General features: G+C 40.9%; 1 protein-coding gene across 1 annotated transcript in view; it reads right to left on the reverse strand.

Annotated features, from left to right (window-relative positions):
* The window catches only part of NEB (nebulin), a 225,939-nt gene that overhangs the window by 57,535 nt on the left and 150,533 nt on the right, over window positions 1-17,871 (reverse strand). The window contains exons 76-94 of the mRNA XM_065880211.1: window positions 17,226-17,324; window positions 16,923-17,024; window positions 16,692-16,799; window positions 15,264-15,575; window positions 13,822-13,926; window positions 13,592-13,696; window positions 13,112-13,219; window positions 12,204-12,311; window positions 11,989-12,102; window positions 11,343-11,540; window positions 10,848-10,952; window positions 10,044-10,148; window positions 9,842-9,946; window positions 6,129-6,236; window positions 3,854-3,967; window positions 3,340-3,537; window positions 2,899-3,003; window positions 2,135-2,239; window positions 952-1,059 (exon numbers count right to left, since the gene is read on the reverse strand). Of these exons, the coding sequence (XP_065736283.1) occupies window positions 952-1,059; window positions 2,135-2,239; window positions 2,899-3,003; window positions 3,340-3,537; window positions 3,854-3,967; window positions 6,129-6,236; window positions 9,842-9,946; window positions 10,044-10,148; window positions 10,848-10,952; window positions 11,343-11,540; window positions 11,989-12,102; window positions 12,204-12,311; window positions 13,112-13,219; window positions 13,592-13,696; window positions 13,822-13,926; window positions 15,264-15,575; window positions 16,692-16,799; window positions 16,923-17,024; window positions 17,226-17,324 (2,412 nt within the window). The remainder of the gene's footprint in view (window positions 1-951; window positions 1,060-2,134; window positions 2,240-2,898; window positions 3,004-3,339; window positions 3,538-3,853; window positions 3,968-6,128; window positions 6,237-9,841; window positions 9,947-10,043; window positions 10,149-10,847; window positions 10,953-11,342; window positions 11,541-11,988; window positions 12,103-12,203; window positions 12,312-13,111; window positions 13,220-13,591; window positions 13,697-13,821; window positions 13,927-15,263; window positions 15,576-16,691; window positions 16,800-16,922; window positions 17,025-17,225; window positions 17,325-17,871) is intronic.

Below are 17,871 nucleotides of genomic sequence, written 5' to 3' on the forward strand. Positions count from 1 at the left end.
CAGGAGGCTCATATTCCTGGCAGAAGGAGGAAAGGAGTTTCTGTCTGTGATTTGAAATAGTCTGTCTCTCAGGGGAGCTAAAGAATAGTATTTAAAATATTATTAAAATAATTAATATTTTATAATAATTATAAATAAATAATAATTATTAATTAATATAAATAATTAATAATTTAATATTATTAAATATTATTAAAATATTAAAAACCAAATTACTTTTAACATTCAGTATAGGACAGTAGCATTAAAGGTGAGACCAAAGTAGCACCACCAGATAACAAAGAACAGGGATATTAAATAACGTGAGTGGAATCTAGTTTCCTTCTCTTCTGAATTCCAACAGTAATTTCTAGCTTTATCTCTTATTGTATGGAATAAATAGTCTTTTTTTTTTTTTTTTTTTTGCAGTACGTGGGCCTCTCACTGCTGTGGCCTCTCCCATTGCGGAGCACAGGCTCCGGATGCGCAGGCTCAGCGGTCATGGCTCACGGGCCCAGCTGCTCCGCGGCATGTGGGATCTTCCCAGACCGGGGCACGAACCCGTGTCCCCTGCATCGGCAGGCGGACTCTCAACCACTGCGCCACCAGGGAAGCCCAAATAAATAGTCTTTTATGATTATATGCCTTGTCTTTGTCATCTTGTCTTGGATTTTAAGCTTTTTGAGAGCAGAGATAGTAGACTGACCCTGTTCTATGTAACTTCTGTGCAAGCATTGCTCCAAAAATGCCCACTGCTTGCTCTCAGACAAGAGGGAAGACAAGCAGTGCACTGTTTTTTGTTTTGTTTTGTTTAGCTCATGTGAATGAAACAGGCTTTACAATTTACAAGGTCAGGATGTAAATTGTAAAGGCTGAGGATGCCCAAGCCAAGGCCACTTCTACAGAGGCCTGGCCCTCGTCAGCTGAGTCCTGGATTTCTGCTGGGCACTCTGTCCAGGTCTCATTTCTCACCTCACTCTGGAGCTTGTATGCATGAAGGGCCCGGTCCAAATCCACAGTTTTTGTGGTTGGAGCCACTTTGCCTCTGACGCTGTGCACGTAGTCATGGTGGTAGACGGCCTGGGTACAGAGAGAAGCAGAGTGAGCTGAGTGGACTACGGCAGCAGGGTTAGAAAGAAGCAAAGTAAACACAAACCCAAGTCTCCTATTATAAAAAGTAATAGCCTGCCCCCCTTTGCCTTGGGAACTCTATCTCATATACTGTGCTTTGTCCACCAGGAACACAGCCAGGGTATGGACCCCACACTGAAAAATCAGTGGAAGAGTCAACTCAGGCACAAGAAGAGGAAGAATGGGCATTTTACCACTACCTATTCCAAAAGAATAAGTTTTCACGTCCTGACTCATTGGTGGGATTTAATATTTGCTTATTAACCTTTGGGGTTAATAAAAAAAAATGGGCAGCCTGCTCTGTGTCACTGTGCCATTACAGGGGGTGCTTTCTATCCACTTTCTAGTCATCTGCATAAGGATGCTGAGGCTTGGGGGATTAAGAGCTTCTCTCAAGCCTCACCGATTATGCATGGTAGAGGCCACATCTGTAACTGCAGAGACCTTCCCCTCCTCATCTTACCATAGTGAGCACTAATGTATTAGAAGGCTGATACTATGAGGCATAAACCGTTGCTTACAACACAAGGATACAAAAGTAACCTTGGAAGCTCTAAAAGCTTTTTAAATCCATGGATTTCATAGATTTGGATCACTTACAAGGCCACCCCAGGAAACTGATGGAACATATCAGGTTTTAGGAAATAAGAGCAGACTCTTTTTTTTTTTTTTTTTTTTGCGGTACGCGGGCCTCTCACTGTTGTGGCCTCTCCCGTTACAGAGCACAGACTCCGGATGCGCAGGCTCAGTGGCCATGGCTCACAGGCCCAGCCGCTCCACCGCATGTGGGATCTTCCCAGACTGGGGCACGAACCCGTGTCCCCTGCATCGGCAGGCGGGCTCTCAACCACTGCGCCACCAGGGAAGCCCTAAGAGCAGACTCTTAAGTACTTTCTAAGGCACCAACTCTGGTTTCCCATTGAGAAAAGGCCTGGCCTTGCCCTACTTTGGTTTTTCCCACTTCTGCTGGAGCAGTGGCCCTGTCTTTACTCTCCCAGCAGTAACTTTCCCAGTGGGCACTTACGTCACTTAGTTGTTTCCCACTTTTGACAGCCTGAACATAGATGGGAGTGTCAGTAACCAACTTGTAGTTATTCCTTGTTTTCTGCACATGAGCTTTGTACTTGATCTGCCGAAAGGAAGAAAATAAGCCTGTGTTAGACCATTCGTTATATTAGAAATTGCTGGTTTTCACAGAGGGTTTGGTTGCTTTTAACTCATGGCATTTACATGTACATTTACATCCATGTAAATGGCATTTACAACAGACTAACATGCACTTGAATTTTATAACAATCGGCGTAATCAATGCTTACAGTCACATGGATCTTTTAGAGTCTTCTAGGAGGCTTGACAACTGCTTTCCTAGGAATGTTTAAGCTTTCTTCCTGAAATCTTGATTACAGTATTACTTTGCCTAGCTAATCCTCTTTACAAATAGATCCCATCTATAGCATCAAAGACTCCTAACAAACGAGTTTTTTCTCATAATGAGGATTATATGTGCATTAATATATCCAAAATAGTTCAGAAGGTGGCGAGAAGAGCCAGGGGTCCCTTCTCCACCAGAGCACAGTGGGACAGCTCGTCTGCATTGTTTGCACTCTTGAGAAATGGGCGCTCTGCTCCTCAGAATCTTCTTCCAGCTCAGCCATCCTCAGCACCACTTGAGACACAGCTGGGTGTGACAATGTCTATACTTTACATACTCTCCCCTTGACGCTAGACTACACAGAGAAGGAAACATACTTTAAAGAGCTAAAAAAACAAAAAACAAGGCAAACTCACATCATTGCGTAGATCGTAAGCATGCTTGGCGTGGAGAATCTCAGGAGTGTCCCAGATGTAGCAACCAATGCCTTTCAGCCAGTTGAGATCATCCTTGTACACAATCTAGGGGATTGCATCAGATGGAGGGGGTCAGAAAAAGAAAACTTTACTGTAACCTTAACACCAAAGACATGGACACCCTCGGGACCCAGGATGACCTTGTGGAATGAAAAGCAAGACATTATGCCCTGAGGCCGTGGGTGTCCTGGAGACATCAGCATAGAGAGCCCTGCTTCTAGGGACGGCCTCGAATTCCTGACAGACCTATGGGTGTATCGAAAAGCAATACTGGAAGAGGGCTGAGCTGAAGAACCAGGTGAAGAACGAGGTGAGTCAGTCTCTCTTCAGGGTGGGCGTATGGGTCTGGGGAGGGGAGATCTTCATAAGCAATGGGCTTACGTCGCTGATCTCATCTGTGACCTTCCTGACGTGACTGTTGACTTGCAAGTCGGGGTGGCAAATCCACTCGTGGAGGTGAAGGCGGTAATCGATCTCGCTGACTTTCTTCTGAGAATCCTTAGCGGTAACCATCTCTACCATGTCAGGCACCACGTGGATTTTCATCTTGTTCTTCTCATAAACGGATCTGTACAGGCGCTGTGAAGATAACGTAACATGCCAGTTACACAGGGAATTACGCAAGGAATCATGGTGATACGTGCCTTTCTTAGACACCAGAGAGGTCAGGGGAACCAATTTACAGCAGTTGGTTGGGGGCAGGGTGGAGACTAGAAGTTTCTGACACTTTCTACAGATTCATGGCGGTGGTGGAAGCAGTATGGGCTGAAAGAACACTTAGCTTCCTCACACGTGCATGGTCAACGCCATACGCGTTGTTGAACAGAACATGTTCTGCTTTATAGTTCGTGGCTCTGTTACTTGACTTTTGAAGCCAGCCTTTGGGGTCACTTACGTCGATGTTAAACTTGCCAACTCGGAGGCACCGTGCTGTGTTCAGATCATCTTCAACACTTTTGGGTAAAGTATAAAGAGCTTTGAACTTTTCATATTCTTCCCGATATTTGTTCTATAGAGAGAAAATACAAAGGAAGAAACACAGTTTTGAAGAGTAATGGATCTGGATTGTTAAAAACGCATGAGACTTAACAGAAGGACCCGACTCTAAGATGGGCCACCTTGGGGTCAGCACTTCTCTGAGCTTGTTTCCTTGTCTGTGCCCACAGGCAGAGGTGGCACAGCCTGCCTCCAGATTACCTGAGGATTAGAGTAGACTGTGTGTAAATGTTCTTCGGGTACCGGTTTTAAAACCCCTGTACCAATACTGGTACTTCTACTGTTACCACAACTACTTTTAAAGATTATGTAATTTTTAAATGATCTCTTTTGTGATATTGGTTTTGTTTTTCTTAACCATAAGTGAAAGATGAAAAATGTACTCAGGAATTTCTTTGTTTTTTTAGTAACTGACAAGCCTGATGCTTAAGAGACTCAATCCTTGAATTTCAGTTTCTACAAGGCTTTCCAAAAACACAGTGCAACTAACTTCTATGGGAAAACCAACGTCTAGTTCTTAAGCCATATTGCCTATTAATTAATGCTTCATGATTTCATGAATTAGGAAGTAAGGCCCTTACAGAGGCTGAGATCCAATCTCCTAGCACATGATAAAATAACAACGCTCTCACAACTCAGAGACCCACATCTCAGTTAAAAAAAAAAAAAAAAAGAAAGGAAAGATGGGAGTATATATGTATATATATATACAGAACTCCAGTAAAGCCCTTCTTCACTGACTGGAAACTAAACAAAATTCCCATCAGAATTTTCCGTAACATTAGTTCACATACTCCTTACATCTAAGCTATTCTTCAATTATAAAGAAGATAGTATTCTGTGACTTTTTTCATGACTAAAGGAAAAAGTCTTTGCTGAACTTTCTGGATCCTATCTACAAAAATTCTCTTCCCAAATGAAAAGCTTGCTCCTTTGGGCTAGTCGGTTTGCAATCTTCCAAATAGAGTTGGCTCTGGGAAAAATCATTTAGATTTAATTTTTCCTCTGGGTAAAAATTAAATTAATTCCATATATTGTCTAACAACGTCTTTTTCTAAACATGACTCTCTAGGCCCATTAAACAGTAGTGAAATCAGTTTCCTGAGTCATTAGCATTTAAGTGAAGAGAATAGAATTGAAAGATCAGGATGCACTGCCTTTAGTGTAGTGATCAGTACTCTTCTGTAAAATGCTTATATCAGAAGGCACTCACAAAAACTTCAGTTGTGTGTGTGTGTGTGTGTGTGTGTGTGTGTGTGTGTGTGTTGACTTGCAGTACAAAATAAATCTCTCAGTGTGGGTCATGGTCAAAAAAAAGATTTGAGAAATACTGGTCTAAAGTGTTACATAAAATGTTCATAATTAAGAAGTAAAAGTCTCTAATAGAAGTAAAGTTTCCGAAAGAGAATTAGTCTTATTAGAACTGCAGTGAAGGTTACAGGGAATTTTACAATAAGAAGTTTTACTTAAGAACATATTAGGCATAAAGGGTTAAAAGTGTTAAGATTTTATACTATACTATATTTAAACAGCTCATGTGATTTAGGATTTAAAAAAAATTATGTCTATACCTAAGAAAAGTTCTGTTTAAAAAAAACTGAATTTCAAGATTTAAAAATTTTTATATTTCATAGTGATAAAGATAATGATTTACTTTTAAATCATGTATTTGGGTCTGGTGCAATAACTAGTTACCACATTCACTGTCTTTTTTTAAGGGTACAATTTATTTATTTTTTATTTTTTTAATTAATTTTTATTGAAGTATAGTTGATTTACAATGTTGTGTTAGTTTCTGCTGTACATCACTGGTTTATTTTTTATAGCAATGTCCACATAATTCTATTAGAAAAGAGTATTTTGTATGGCATATTATGTCCTCTACCTATTCCCATTTCTGGCTAAAATAGAGTGTATCCATCCATGTCATTTTCAGGCAGGCAGCCTAAAAGGTCACATCGCTGTCCTTCATGTAAGTGTCTGTGAATCTCTCTGGACTTCAGGGCCCTTGAAAGGAAGCATAAGTGCACAGACTTTGTGATGACCAAGTGTCTGGAGTTATTTGCTGGTGTTCAACACAGGCAACACAGGAATCAGCCAGAAACATTTTGGAAGTGGAGGGCAGGGAAGGGTAAAGGGTGGTGGGAAGGTTATCATATCTGTACTTGACTTACATGGCTGGCCAGATGCTTCTGGTTCTTGACGTGTGTCAGGGACACGGTGTTGGAAGGCAGGATATAGCTGGTGGCTTTCACTTTATCCCAGGCCTCCTTGTACAGGTTCTATAAGGGTTAAAAATCTTCTTGTGAACACAGAAAAATGCAATCTGGCTAGCTTCCAGCAGTGGATTTTTCCTCTGTTTTTGTCCTTCTCAGACATTCCCTAGCAATCCCCAGATCTTCTCACTCTGTAGGAGCCAAGTACTCCTAAGTGAATAATGGGTTTAATGTCATGACCATAATTTCAGAGTCCATTATTTTGTTCTCTACCATAGCACTTATCACAGTTTGACAGTTATCAGAGGTTTCAATGCCATATTCATTCCCTCATAGGTCTAGAATTCCTGGAGGATGAAAACCACTAACATTAAAATATATATGAATATATATATATATATATATATATATATATATATATATATGAAGATTAAAAAATGTTTGTTTCCACTTCTAGGTATTTATATACCCAGGAGAAATAAAAAGTTATGAACACATAGAACCTATATGCAAATGTGTATAGCAGCTTTATTCTTAATTGTCAAAAACTGGATACAACTCAGATGTCCTTCAGCTGTGAATGGAAAAACAAACTGTGGTTTGGAATATTGCTTTTGCTATAAAAAGGATAAACTACTGATTTAGGCAGCAATGTGAGTAAAACACAAATGCATTTTGCTAAGAGAAAGAAGCCAGACCTAACGGCTACATATATACTGTGATCACGTTTACGTGACACTCTGGAAAAGGTAAAACTATAGGGACAGAAAACAGCTCTGTGGATGCTAGGGGAGAGGAGAGGGGCAGCAAAGGGACAATGTGGAGGTAATACAGAATTTTTCTGTATCTTGACTATAATGGTGAAAACATGACTCTATGCATTTGTCATAAGCCATAGTACTACATACCAGAGTGAAATTTACTGTATGCAAATTAAAACAAAGAATCAGCCAGAATGGGGGAGGTGACTAAAATGGAATACAAACTGTAGCAAATAAATCTGATTGTAATACAAATGTATAACAAGACTACAGTGAAGGAAGTGGCAAAGAAAACAACTGACTTAAGTAAATTTGGAAAATGGTAACTTGACTGGATACTCTAAGGCTATAGGCAAATATAACTGCACACAATATACCCTACTCTAGGGCTTCCCTGGTGGCGCAGTGTTTAAGAATCTGCCTGCCAATGCAGGGGACACAGGTTCGACCGCTGGTCCAGGAAGATCCCACATGCCGTGAAGCAACTAAGCCCATGCGCCACAACTACTGAGCCTGTGCTCTAGAGCCCATGGGCCACAACTACTGATCCCACATGCCATGAAGCAACTAAGCCCATGCGCCACAACTACTGAGCCTGTGCTCTAGAGCCCATGGGCCACAACTACTTAGCCTGCGTGCCACAACTACTGAAGCCCGCGCGCCTAGAGCCCATGCTCCGCAACAAGAGAAGCCACCACAATGAGAAGCCCGCGCATCACGACGAAGGGTAGTCCCTGCTCTCCGCAACTAGAGAAAGACCACACGTAGCAACAAAGACCCAATGCAGCCAAAAATAAATAAATAAATAAATTTATTTTAAAAAAAATACCCTACTCTAGTTAGTAAATTTGTTTCTCACAGGCGTGTGTTAGATATTCTGAAAATACTTTATGTGGATACAAGGGTTGCACAAATAAGTAGATATATCATAAATAATGAGAGCCAGGCTTTTCACTGGAAAGGAAATAGAAAGTCACAAGTTGGAAAAATAAGTTTCACTTAAGGAAAGGGTGAAGGATAGAATGAACCCTGTGGTGTTTAATTGCACTGAAGGTATCAGTATGGACTCATGATTTTAAAATATAGATACAGTTAGGTAAGTACAGAAATAGATACAGATATGTATGCATACATGGGTTAGTATACATGCATATATTTCTAAGCTCTGTCCACTTAGAGAGCCTAGGAACAATGACATCCTAGTAGTAATGAGCACACTTAGTGCTTAAATCTTGGTTCAAAATACCGTTCTCCAATAAAATAAACTGGGATTTCTTAGAGAGGTGGTTGATTCCAGGTCTGGAACAGGGAAAATACAGATGAGCCTGGAACATCTTGTGGTGCCAAGCAGTAAGGAAGTGCTCAAAAAACACGTGATTGGGTGTATCAAGGGGACACAGGAGTCACCCTGAAAGAGCTCCCCATAGCAAAGCTGAAACCATTAGAGCAACAAAATAAATAACAATAATATTAGACTCTACCATAGAATAAAATAAATACCCATGAGCCATGGGTATTGCCCATGTAAGCAAACCAACAGTGGAGAAGGAACAGCTCTTCCTTACAGAAGAATTCCAGTTAATAAATGTATATAGAAGAAAAAAGGGAAAGAGAAAATCACTAGTAGGCATATTCCACAGTAATAATTCTTGCAGGCAAGCTCCATCAATGGATGCTAAAACACATGAGAGAAAGTATAAGGACAAACAGGATATTTGCATAGTCCCAAAGGATCTCCTCCAAGATATTTATTAATAACAAAGGTAAAACTAGTAACTTTACAGTGGAGCATCTCGGCAGTGAGCAACTTAACCAAGTGATCAAGGTCATCACAAGTTACTGACATTATGTACCACCTGCTATGGTGTGCTGAGAAAGGTGCATCAATTCTGTGTTATTTTTGCAAAAAAAAGAAAAAGGCATACCTTTAATCTAATCATGAGAAAACATCAGATAAGCCCAAATTGAGGAAAGAATACTAGCCAGTTATTCTACAAAATAACTGGCTAGTATTCATCAAAAAGTGTCAAGATGAGAAAAAGACAAGGAAAGATTGAGAAATTATCAGATTAGAAGAGACTGAGGAGTCACGACAACAAAATGCAATGTGGGATCCTGGACTGGAATCTGGCACAGAAAAGCAGGTTAGTGGAAAATGTGGTGAAGTCTGGATAAAGCCTATAATTAACATTGTAACATCGTAACAATGTTAATTGCTTAGTTTTGATAGTTGTACTATAGAGAAAAGTATGAGGAAATTCTCTGTACTATTTTTGCAGTGTTTCTGTAAATCTAAAATTAATTCAAAATGAAGTTTAAAAATGTAACCAGGGCTTCCCTGGTGGCACAGTGGTTGAGAGTCTCCTGCCAACGCAGGGGACGCGGGTTCGTGCCCCGGTCCGGGAAGATCCCACATGCCGCGGAGCGGCTGGGCCCGTGAGCCATGGCCGCTGAGCCTGCGCGTCCGGAGCCTGTGCTCCGCAACGGGAGAGGCCACAACAGTGAGAGGCCCGCGTACCGCAAAAAAAAAAAAAAAAAAAAAAAAAATGTAACCAATTCAGAGGCAGGAAAAAAAGTGTGCCTCTGTTGGTCTGTAAGTCACTGGCCAAGGGAGAAGCCACAGAAAAACAAGTCTAGGGTCAACAAAGAAGAGCTTCAACAGTACCTGTCTGCAATAAGGAAGGAGTTGGTGAATTTGTGTCAATTGCATGAAACAGAACAATATTCAAATTGGGGCTGATTTACTTGTAACTATGAGGACTTCCAAGATAAAGTAGGAATTTAAAGGTCCGGGAAAAAGATTGGAAAGACCTTTGGGGGTAAGGTTGTCTGTCCCTTTTCATCTCTTATTGTCTATAAAGGTGAAAAAGGTTACTCAAATACAGAGAAAAGAAAGAGAACTCAACTCACACTGCTATACAGATCCTTCAGATTCTTGGTTCTGTCATAATCCACCGTTTCTAGAACTGTCGTGTATTTGTCTTTAATCTGATGATAATTTTCTTTATATTTCACCTACAGACAAAAAGCATGGGTTATTCTTTTCTGTTGTTTGACAATATGTAAAGACAATAACAGCTTGTCTTGGGAGAGAAGTACAAGGAAGACACACCTCACTGGCATTAATGCCGCTTTGAAGAGCAGTCACGTAAAGCGGTGTATCTGTGACCAGGTTATAATTTTTTAGATTTTCTTTCCCTGCTGCCGTGTATTGTATCTGTGAAGAAAAAGAAAAGTCACTGAAAATGGTAAAATGCAGGTCTTCCATCAGCTTTAGCAGTTTGTGCCTACTTAGATGTACCTTTATTTCTGGGTTTCTGCTTTAATCCTAACAGAGGATACGTTGTACAGTTTGAGACTTGGCATGGCTGTCAAAACTAACAGTTTCTCTTGACCAAGAGTGGAGTCTAGATCTTTGCCATGTCCCTTCTTCCTTGTGTTGTTTTCCATGCCTATACTCCATCCCTGACAGCAGCCCCTCAATTTCAACATTCCATTAGTCTGCCCTATCCAAGCTGAATTTCTGCTGGGAAATTTCCCACATGTCTACTTTTTACTTCAAGATTTAACTATTTATGGTCAAAGTATGCATGCGCATTCTACTCCCTGCCAGTTAACCTGATCAACTAAGGTGTAGATGCTTGAGAGCAGTTCACTCTGAAACACCTCCCAGATAACTTTCTGCTGTAAATGTCTATAGCCTTAAATCACAGGAGAGACTCAAACTGAGGAAAACCAGCACCAGAACAGGCCACCAGAGAGGTTTTATTGGGCAGGGGCCTTTGGTTCCCTTAGATCATGCACTGTCAAAGCTGCTTTCTCTGGGGCACAGGGACAGCCTTGCTATCACTCCACTGAGAGCACCATGGAGCCCATCAATCCACAGTGAGCTAGTCCCTCTAAGAAGATGGCTCACCTGACTCTGGAGGTCATATGATTTCTTGGCATGGAGGATCTGGGGTGTATCCCAAACGTAGCATCCAATGCCTTTCAGCCAATTCAAGTCACTTTTATACACGTTCTGCAAGAAAGAAGAAACTGTGAAAGGTGACAGGTACTAACTGAATTTACAATCGAGCATTTGATAATTTCCTATCAGCCCTTGGCTGTGCTTAGTACTTAGCAGTCATAGGGTGGGTTTCTCAACACCTGGAAGGTCTTTAATGCCCTGGCCTAAAGAAGTTTAGGAAGAGAGCAACAGCTAAGTTTTAGTCTAGTGTTGACCAGATAAAATATTTAACATAGGTGCCTCATTGCTCCAAGGGGATCCTTACACCAAAAAAGGTTACTCATGCCACTTTGTATTGAAAAGCAGCAGGGTTTAGGAATACAGGGACAATTAGAACATGGGGCCCCAGGCAGGGCTGGGTGAAGCCTGTAACTTAGTCAACCTGCAGAAAGGACATCATACATCACTCAACATCTCCTGCGCGTTTTGGGCCCGAATAACACTGGGTTCTTCTGGAAGAGATGTCCACTGGTGGAAGTAGTGTCGGTACTCCAGGTCACTGAGGATGTGCTGGCACCTTTTAGCCAGCACGTGATTCATCATATCATTGGGGATATGAATATCTGCCTTGGTGTCCTCATAATGTCTTCTGTAGTTCAACTAAAGAATAATATGTTTTTAAAGACAAAAATAAGAAAGGAATTAAATGTAAATTATTCTGATCAATCTCTTTTATAGTCTTATTTTCAACATAGATCAATACCTTTAGAATAGACTAAGGTTAAAAAATGACACTTTAATATACTCTTCTTCTTTAAAAATTTCCCATCCTTTTATAACACAGGGTAAAGAGTGACTTTGTTTTCTCCTTTTTCCAAATACAGAGCCCTCACTGTGTTTGGAGGAGGCAGGAGGGAAAGGGTGAAAACACACAGCCATCAGAGGTGCACAGGGCTAACTGGCAGGCGCGGGGGACAGTCTCAAGACTGGCTCATTCCTCACCATCCCACCCCCCCAGCTAATCTTGAACCAAAGGGCAGATTATAAATAGGCAGACTAGTATTACACTTAAGTGTGCAGATCCTCTGTTACAGTGAACTTTGCTTACCGCACTCCTCATCTTTTGGAAATCCAGACAGTGAATCACGTTGGGGAACTCACTGATTTCTTTTCCAGCCAGGTAGTGACCCTTCAGCTTCTCATAGGTCTCTTTGTATTTAAGCTGTGAAATAGGTGCAACATTGAAAATCACTGGGGCTTTCTAACCAGCCCTTTGTGGCTGGAAAGACTCTCAAACTTGTGAAAGGAAAAAGTCCTACTGACCTCACTGTTCACAAAGTCAGCATGCTTGGCTCCAACAATGGGAACATAGCGTTCGTCCAAGGTGTAGCCGTAGGCCTTGGTTCCCTCCCATGCTCCTTTATACAGTACCTAGGACAAAGAAAGGTGTATCAACAAAAGTTTGCATTCAACTTCTTTCAGGTGTCACTTGAAAGAAAGTAGTAAAATCAAGGTAAAATACTCATGATTAAAGGCAAGGCTTAGATCTTCATTAACAGCTGTTAGTGTGCGTACCTAAGAACAGGGCAGAGTCTTTGCGCTTGTTGCAAATTAAATCTGCAGACCCTGAGGCATTTTATAACAGAGTTTAACTGTATTTACAGTTCTAATAAAAGTGAAAACAAATTTGCACACAGAGAGAGAATCACCAAAGATGGCTTCCCATTCGGCATATACACATATACGCTACACACACATCACCTTTAGATTAGCTGAATTAAAATTTGGAGGGCAAGTCCTCCACTTGTTGGCTGGAGATATATGTACATGATTGCTAAAGAGGGACCAGCCTTTCCTCTCTTCTCTCTGTTGGTAGTTGCTTGGTCCTACGTGCGCCCGGAAGTGACATAGCTCTTGTTAGGTTATGGTCTCTCTCTTTATTTGAATGTCTCCCTCACTTACAGGGGCTCCTGGAGGGTTTGTCTCATTGATCTTTAGCTCCTCAGTGCCTCTCATAGGGCCTGGCACATCACAGGGGCTCAAACAACACCAGCTGGATAAACATTATTTGCCCTGAATAATATGCTACTTCTAATAAACAAGACTAAATACAACAAAAACAATAGATCTCCTTATAAGTTCAGTTGCTCACAAAATCAGCCAAGAATATGAATACCGACAAGAGCTTAAAATTCGGAACTGAGTTGTATATCACATAAAATGGAACTTACGGTACTGTAGAGTTTTCCCATGTCTTTGGAATGGGTAATATATGGTGTATCTGGAGAAAAGGTATACTTGCCCTTTATTAATTTATTAAATGTTTCTTTATATTTTACCTGAGGGGAGAAAACAAAACAAAACCTTTGATTATTCTAAATGTATATTTAAAGTTTCACAAGATCTACCTAGCAAGATAATAATTAGTCTACATTTAGAGATTAACCAACTGGTTAAATTTCATTATATGATATATAATTTATATTATAACTAATATAATGGAAAGTTTTGGATAATAATTTAGATATTATCTAAAAGTGGGTACAGTATACCACCTACTAGTGACTTTTAAGACATTCTCCGCCAAAGATTTTCTTATAATTTACTCCCTATCGTCTCACACGCAGTTATCTGGAGTTACGCAAGCCTGTTCAACTACAGACAACTAAGTCTCCAGTTTGTGTATCTCGTTATACACAAAGCGAACTTACATCACTTTGATTGACCGAGTTAATCTTGGCCAGAACAATCTCTGGAGGATCCACCACACTTGTAAAGTTAGGGTAGTTGGCAAGAGCATCTTTCTTATAGTTTATCTGCAAAGAAATAGAGACGATTAAGACAGGTGTCCCCCCTGCCCCCCCAAATGGGGATAGGTACATATCCCCACATGGCAGGTAAGGAGGCCAGGCCTTATGTAAGAAGAACAGGCTTTGCTTACCTGAGTCACCATTTCCTGGTTCTTGGTAACCCTCACATGGTCTACAGAATCCAGGGGGATCCAACCAATGCCTCGGAGCCACTCCAGGTCAGCTTTGTAGACTTTCTGAGAGCAGGAAGGGAGACATGATGCAGGTATAAATGACTCAGGCACAGGATGACAAGCAGCAGGTTAGAAACAATGTTTTCAGAAGCTTTTTAGGGTTTTCTCTCTAGTGGCTGTTGTCTCATTGATTCAATCATGATTTCATCCGTACACCTGAGCAACATTTCTTGAGCCTGTTACTATAAATGAAGAACTATGGAAGGTTATTTGAGGTATAAGTATAAGGAAGACCTCTAAGTGTAAAGGAAAGTTACTTATAAAGTGCAAAGTGGTTAAAGGCTATGAGAGGAAGACCATGCAGATGCTGTGGGAGTTGAGGGTAAGGGACCATTGTTTTCATCTGTGAGCATAAGAGAAGGTTTTACCAAGGAAGTTATAGTTACACAGAAATACATTTAGACTAAGGGGGCATTTAGACTAAGTAAAGGAGTAAATGCTCATGTACTGTAGGGTTGGGGGAAGCATCCCTCCAGCCCATCTCTACCCTTCCCCCTCACTTCCTGAATTCTCTCAGGCCATCCCACACCAAATGAAGAGGAGTTGCTAATCTGATTAAAGTTCCACAGTGGTCATCCTCCTGCAGCAACCAGTGAGGTGGGATGTTCAAGTTCACCACCTGTGCTGCAGGCAGTCTTTGACATCCTGTTTCTGTTTTGGTAATTATGAGAAGACCCAGGTAGGGTTAGCTCCTCGGCGCACCTGAGCATCACATCGATGCATTGTGTTTCTGTTCCCTAAAGACTGCTGGTGGCAGGTAGAGATCTTGATTCAGCCTTCAATGGGAGGTGGCCTGAGATATATTCTCCATCCCAGCTTTAAACTCTGCATAAGGGATTCTGGGCCTCATGCAGCTCATCAGTACATTGTGTCCTCTTTGCTTTGATCCCTTGTAAGCAACTCCTTCATAAATGCCATGAGGAAGGAGACGCTCAGCAAAGCAAGAAGGAGGCATTCCCAGGTCCCTGACTACACTATCATCTAATGTAGTCAAAATCCCAACTCCATCTCAGCTCCCACCCCAGCCAATTATTATTTTAAATCATAAATTGATAATTTTCCATGCAAATGTGAGGAGCTGTTGATGGCGGAGATGGTACAAAAGCAGATTTCTAAAAAATTGACTTTGAAAGTTATTCAGAAATGCACAGTCAGTAGGCAAAGCTGTCTGTCACTGCTCCCAACCTTTCTCTACTTCATATCCAGTCTTAATTACCTTCTGAGAGCAAACTAAGTATTTATGGTCCAAAGTGTCATAGACTGGTGGTTCTAGAATGCTGCTTATGATTCTCAGAGTAGACCATACGTTTCTAGATAATTAAGAAACAAAAATCACTTACATCGCTTTGTAGGTCATAGGCCTTCCTTGCCTGAATAACATCATTTTGGTCAGGGTGACACGTCCATTGGTGCAGGTAATTGCGGTAATCAGTATCACTGACAAGGGCCTGCCCCTCCTTGGCCACCAACACCGACACCATGTCAGGAGGTATATTGATTCTGGCCTTTGTTTTGTGATAGTGCTCTTTGTATAGTCTGTCGTTCTGAATCTGGCCTGCGTGCTCGAACCAAACCAGTTTAGGATCATCTCTCATCGTCGGGACACCAACATAATGACCTTTCTGCTTGACATGATCAGCTTTGTATTTCAGCTGGTGGGAAGAGGAACAGAGATCCCATCAGCTTTGACAAGCACACAAGGCAAAGGGGGCTTGAAACATCAGCAAACTCAGTCCCCCAGCTCTTTGTGTTACTCCCCCAAGAATAAATATCAAAAAACATTGAAATAGGGTAGGAGGGAGGCTCAAGAGGAAGGGGATACGGGGATATGTGTATACATATAGCTGATTCACTTTGTTGTACCGCAGAAACTAACACAACATTGTAAAGCAATTATACTCCAATAAAGATATTTTTTTTAAAAAGTAAAAGGGAAAGAGCAACAAGATTGCACGAAATAATTGCAAGATTATATATAAATCTTTTGTATAAAATAATAGAAATAAAATAATCATTATTTCGCTCAGTAGATGTAATTATTTAAGGAGAACCACGTAAGTACTGACAGGCTCTCTCACTGATCAAACTTTAGTCAGGCTCCCCTGGGCCCTCTTCTTGATGAGGGCTCCACTTTGGTCTCTGTCTTTGCTGGGGCTGCAGAGCCCAGTTTTAGCAAAAATTCTGTTAAATTTTCGCAGAGTTTAGCAGGAATCCCCCTATCCTTGATATCTCCTTTTAGTAACTTTCCGTCCACTGGACCCCTCACTGTTCCTTGGCTATAAATCTTCAATTGTCCTTTTTGTATTTGGACTTGAGCCCAGTTCTGTAATGAGGTTGCTTTTCCCCTTTTACTATAGTTTTTAAATAAAATCTATTTTTACCACTTTGCTAAAAAACAAAACAGAAACATTGAAATAAATAGATACGAAGAAATATCAATTTAAAAATAGAAAAATATACACTTATTTTCTAATTCTGGCAATATTGTATTTGAAAGCTTAGAGATTTTAGGGAAGCAGGGAATAGAAGAAAAAACAAAGACTTCAAACGATAGTTTTTAAAGAAGCCAAGAAAAAAAAAGATGAAGAATGCCAAAAGCCCATGGGAAAAGGACCAGAAGGGAGCAAGTACCCTGACCATCCCCAAGCCTGGCCAGGCCTGCCAGCCAACAAGGAACTCTCCATTACGCTACATGCCTTAGCATAAATGGGTTCCTGCACAGGGAAGGTCCAGCCTTTGCAAAGCACACTCATATCAGAATAAATTACCTCGCTCTGAACGTCACCAGAGTGATGGGCATGAACAAACGGCACAGCATCCGGAGGCAAAATGTAACTTGTGGCTTTTTGTTTCTCCCAGCTTTCCTTGTAGAGATACTAAAAGACAGCCAGGACAAAGGGTTAAACCAAGGAGTCAGAATGGAGGGATAAATCTCCTATTGTTATGTGATGGTCCTCTGTCCCCATACAAAGTGCCAGGCATCCAGGTAAAATCCATACCTGGTCTAGTATTCGGGCTGCCTCCTGGGCAGCATGCAGCTGAGGGGTTTCTGTGAGGGTGTACTTTGATTTGGTGTCATTCCAATTTTTTCGGTATTTAATCTAGAAATGAGAAGAAAGTTGGTAAGTTCTTTGATATTAAGAAAACATAATGCTGTCCAAGCAAATGCTAGCATCATTCATCTCAACGTTTACAATCTGTATCTCAGACAATGACTGCACGCTGAGTGTAAGTAAGTGGAAAAGCTTTGGAAATGATGTCTTCCCAACCGAGCAATTTTAGAATGACAGTCATGTACTTACATCATTTAGGATTTCACCACTTTGTTTTGCTGTCACGTAATCAACTCTGTCATCCACGGGAGTAAAGTTGAGAGTTTCTATTTTTGTGCGATATTTTCTCTATGGGAAAGAAAATATCTTTTAGATAGCTGTAGTCTCTGGTCCTGTGTGAGTTGATAAAGATATGCTGCATTTAAGGACCCTTTCTCTACTAGAGGCATAGAATGCCGTATGTCAATGGCATCTTCCTGGCAATTTGGCTTTCTTCTTAGCATTTTATTTTTTAACAAATGGGTTGCCTTCTTACACCTTCCACAGATTTTAAAGTAGCAGATCTAGTTAGCTCCCAAAGCCATGTAATGTATCATTATGTGAACTCAGTTCATTTTTTTTTTCAACTGGACAAACTTCTCTCAAGTGTATTGCCATTGCTGACAAAAGAAGGTTTCTATTTATACAATTCTAAGCATTGTTGAGTGTAGATGGATGTGATTCCATAATGTGAAAGGGACAGTACAGGATTATTTTGGAAAAATGTATGTCTGGCTTAAATGACAGCAATTGAAATTGTTAAAACTGCTGATGGGGAATGACTGCATTTTGGCTCTTACAGTTTTTGCTCAGTCTCTTAGGAAATGTGCTGAATGGCAGGATAAGATCCTGGCAT

This window comes from Phocoena phocoena, chromosome 7 (genome assembly GCF_963924675.1).
Source record: "Phocoena phocoena chromosome 7, mPhoPho1.1, whole genome shotgun sequence".
In the NCBI taxonomy this organism is placed as follows: domain Eukaryota; kingdom Metazoa; phylum Chordata; class Mammalia; order Artiodactyla; family Phocoenidae; genus Phocoena; species Phocoena phocoena.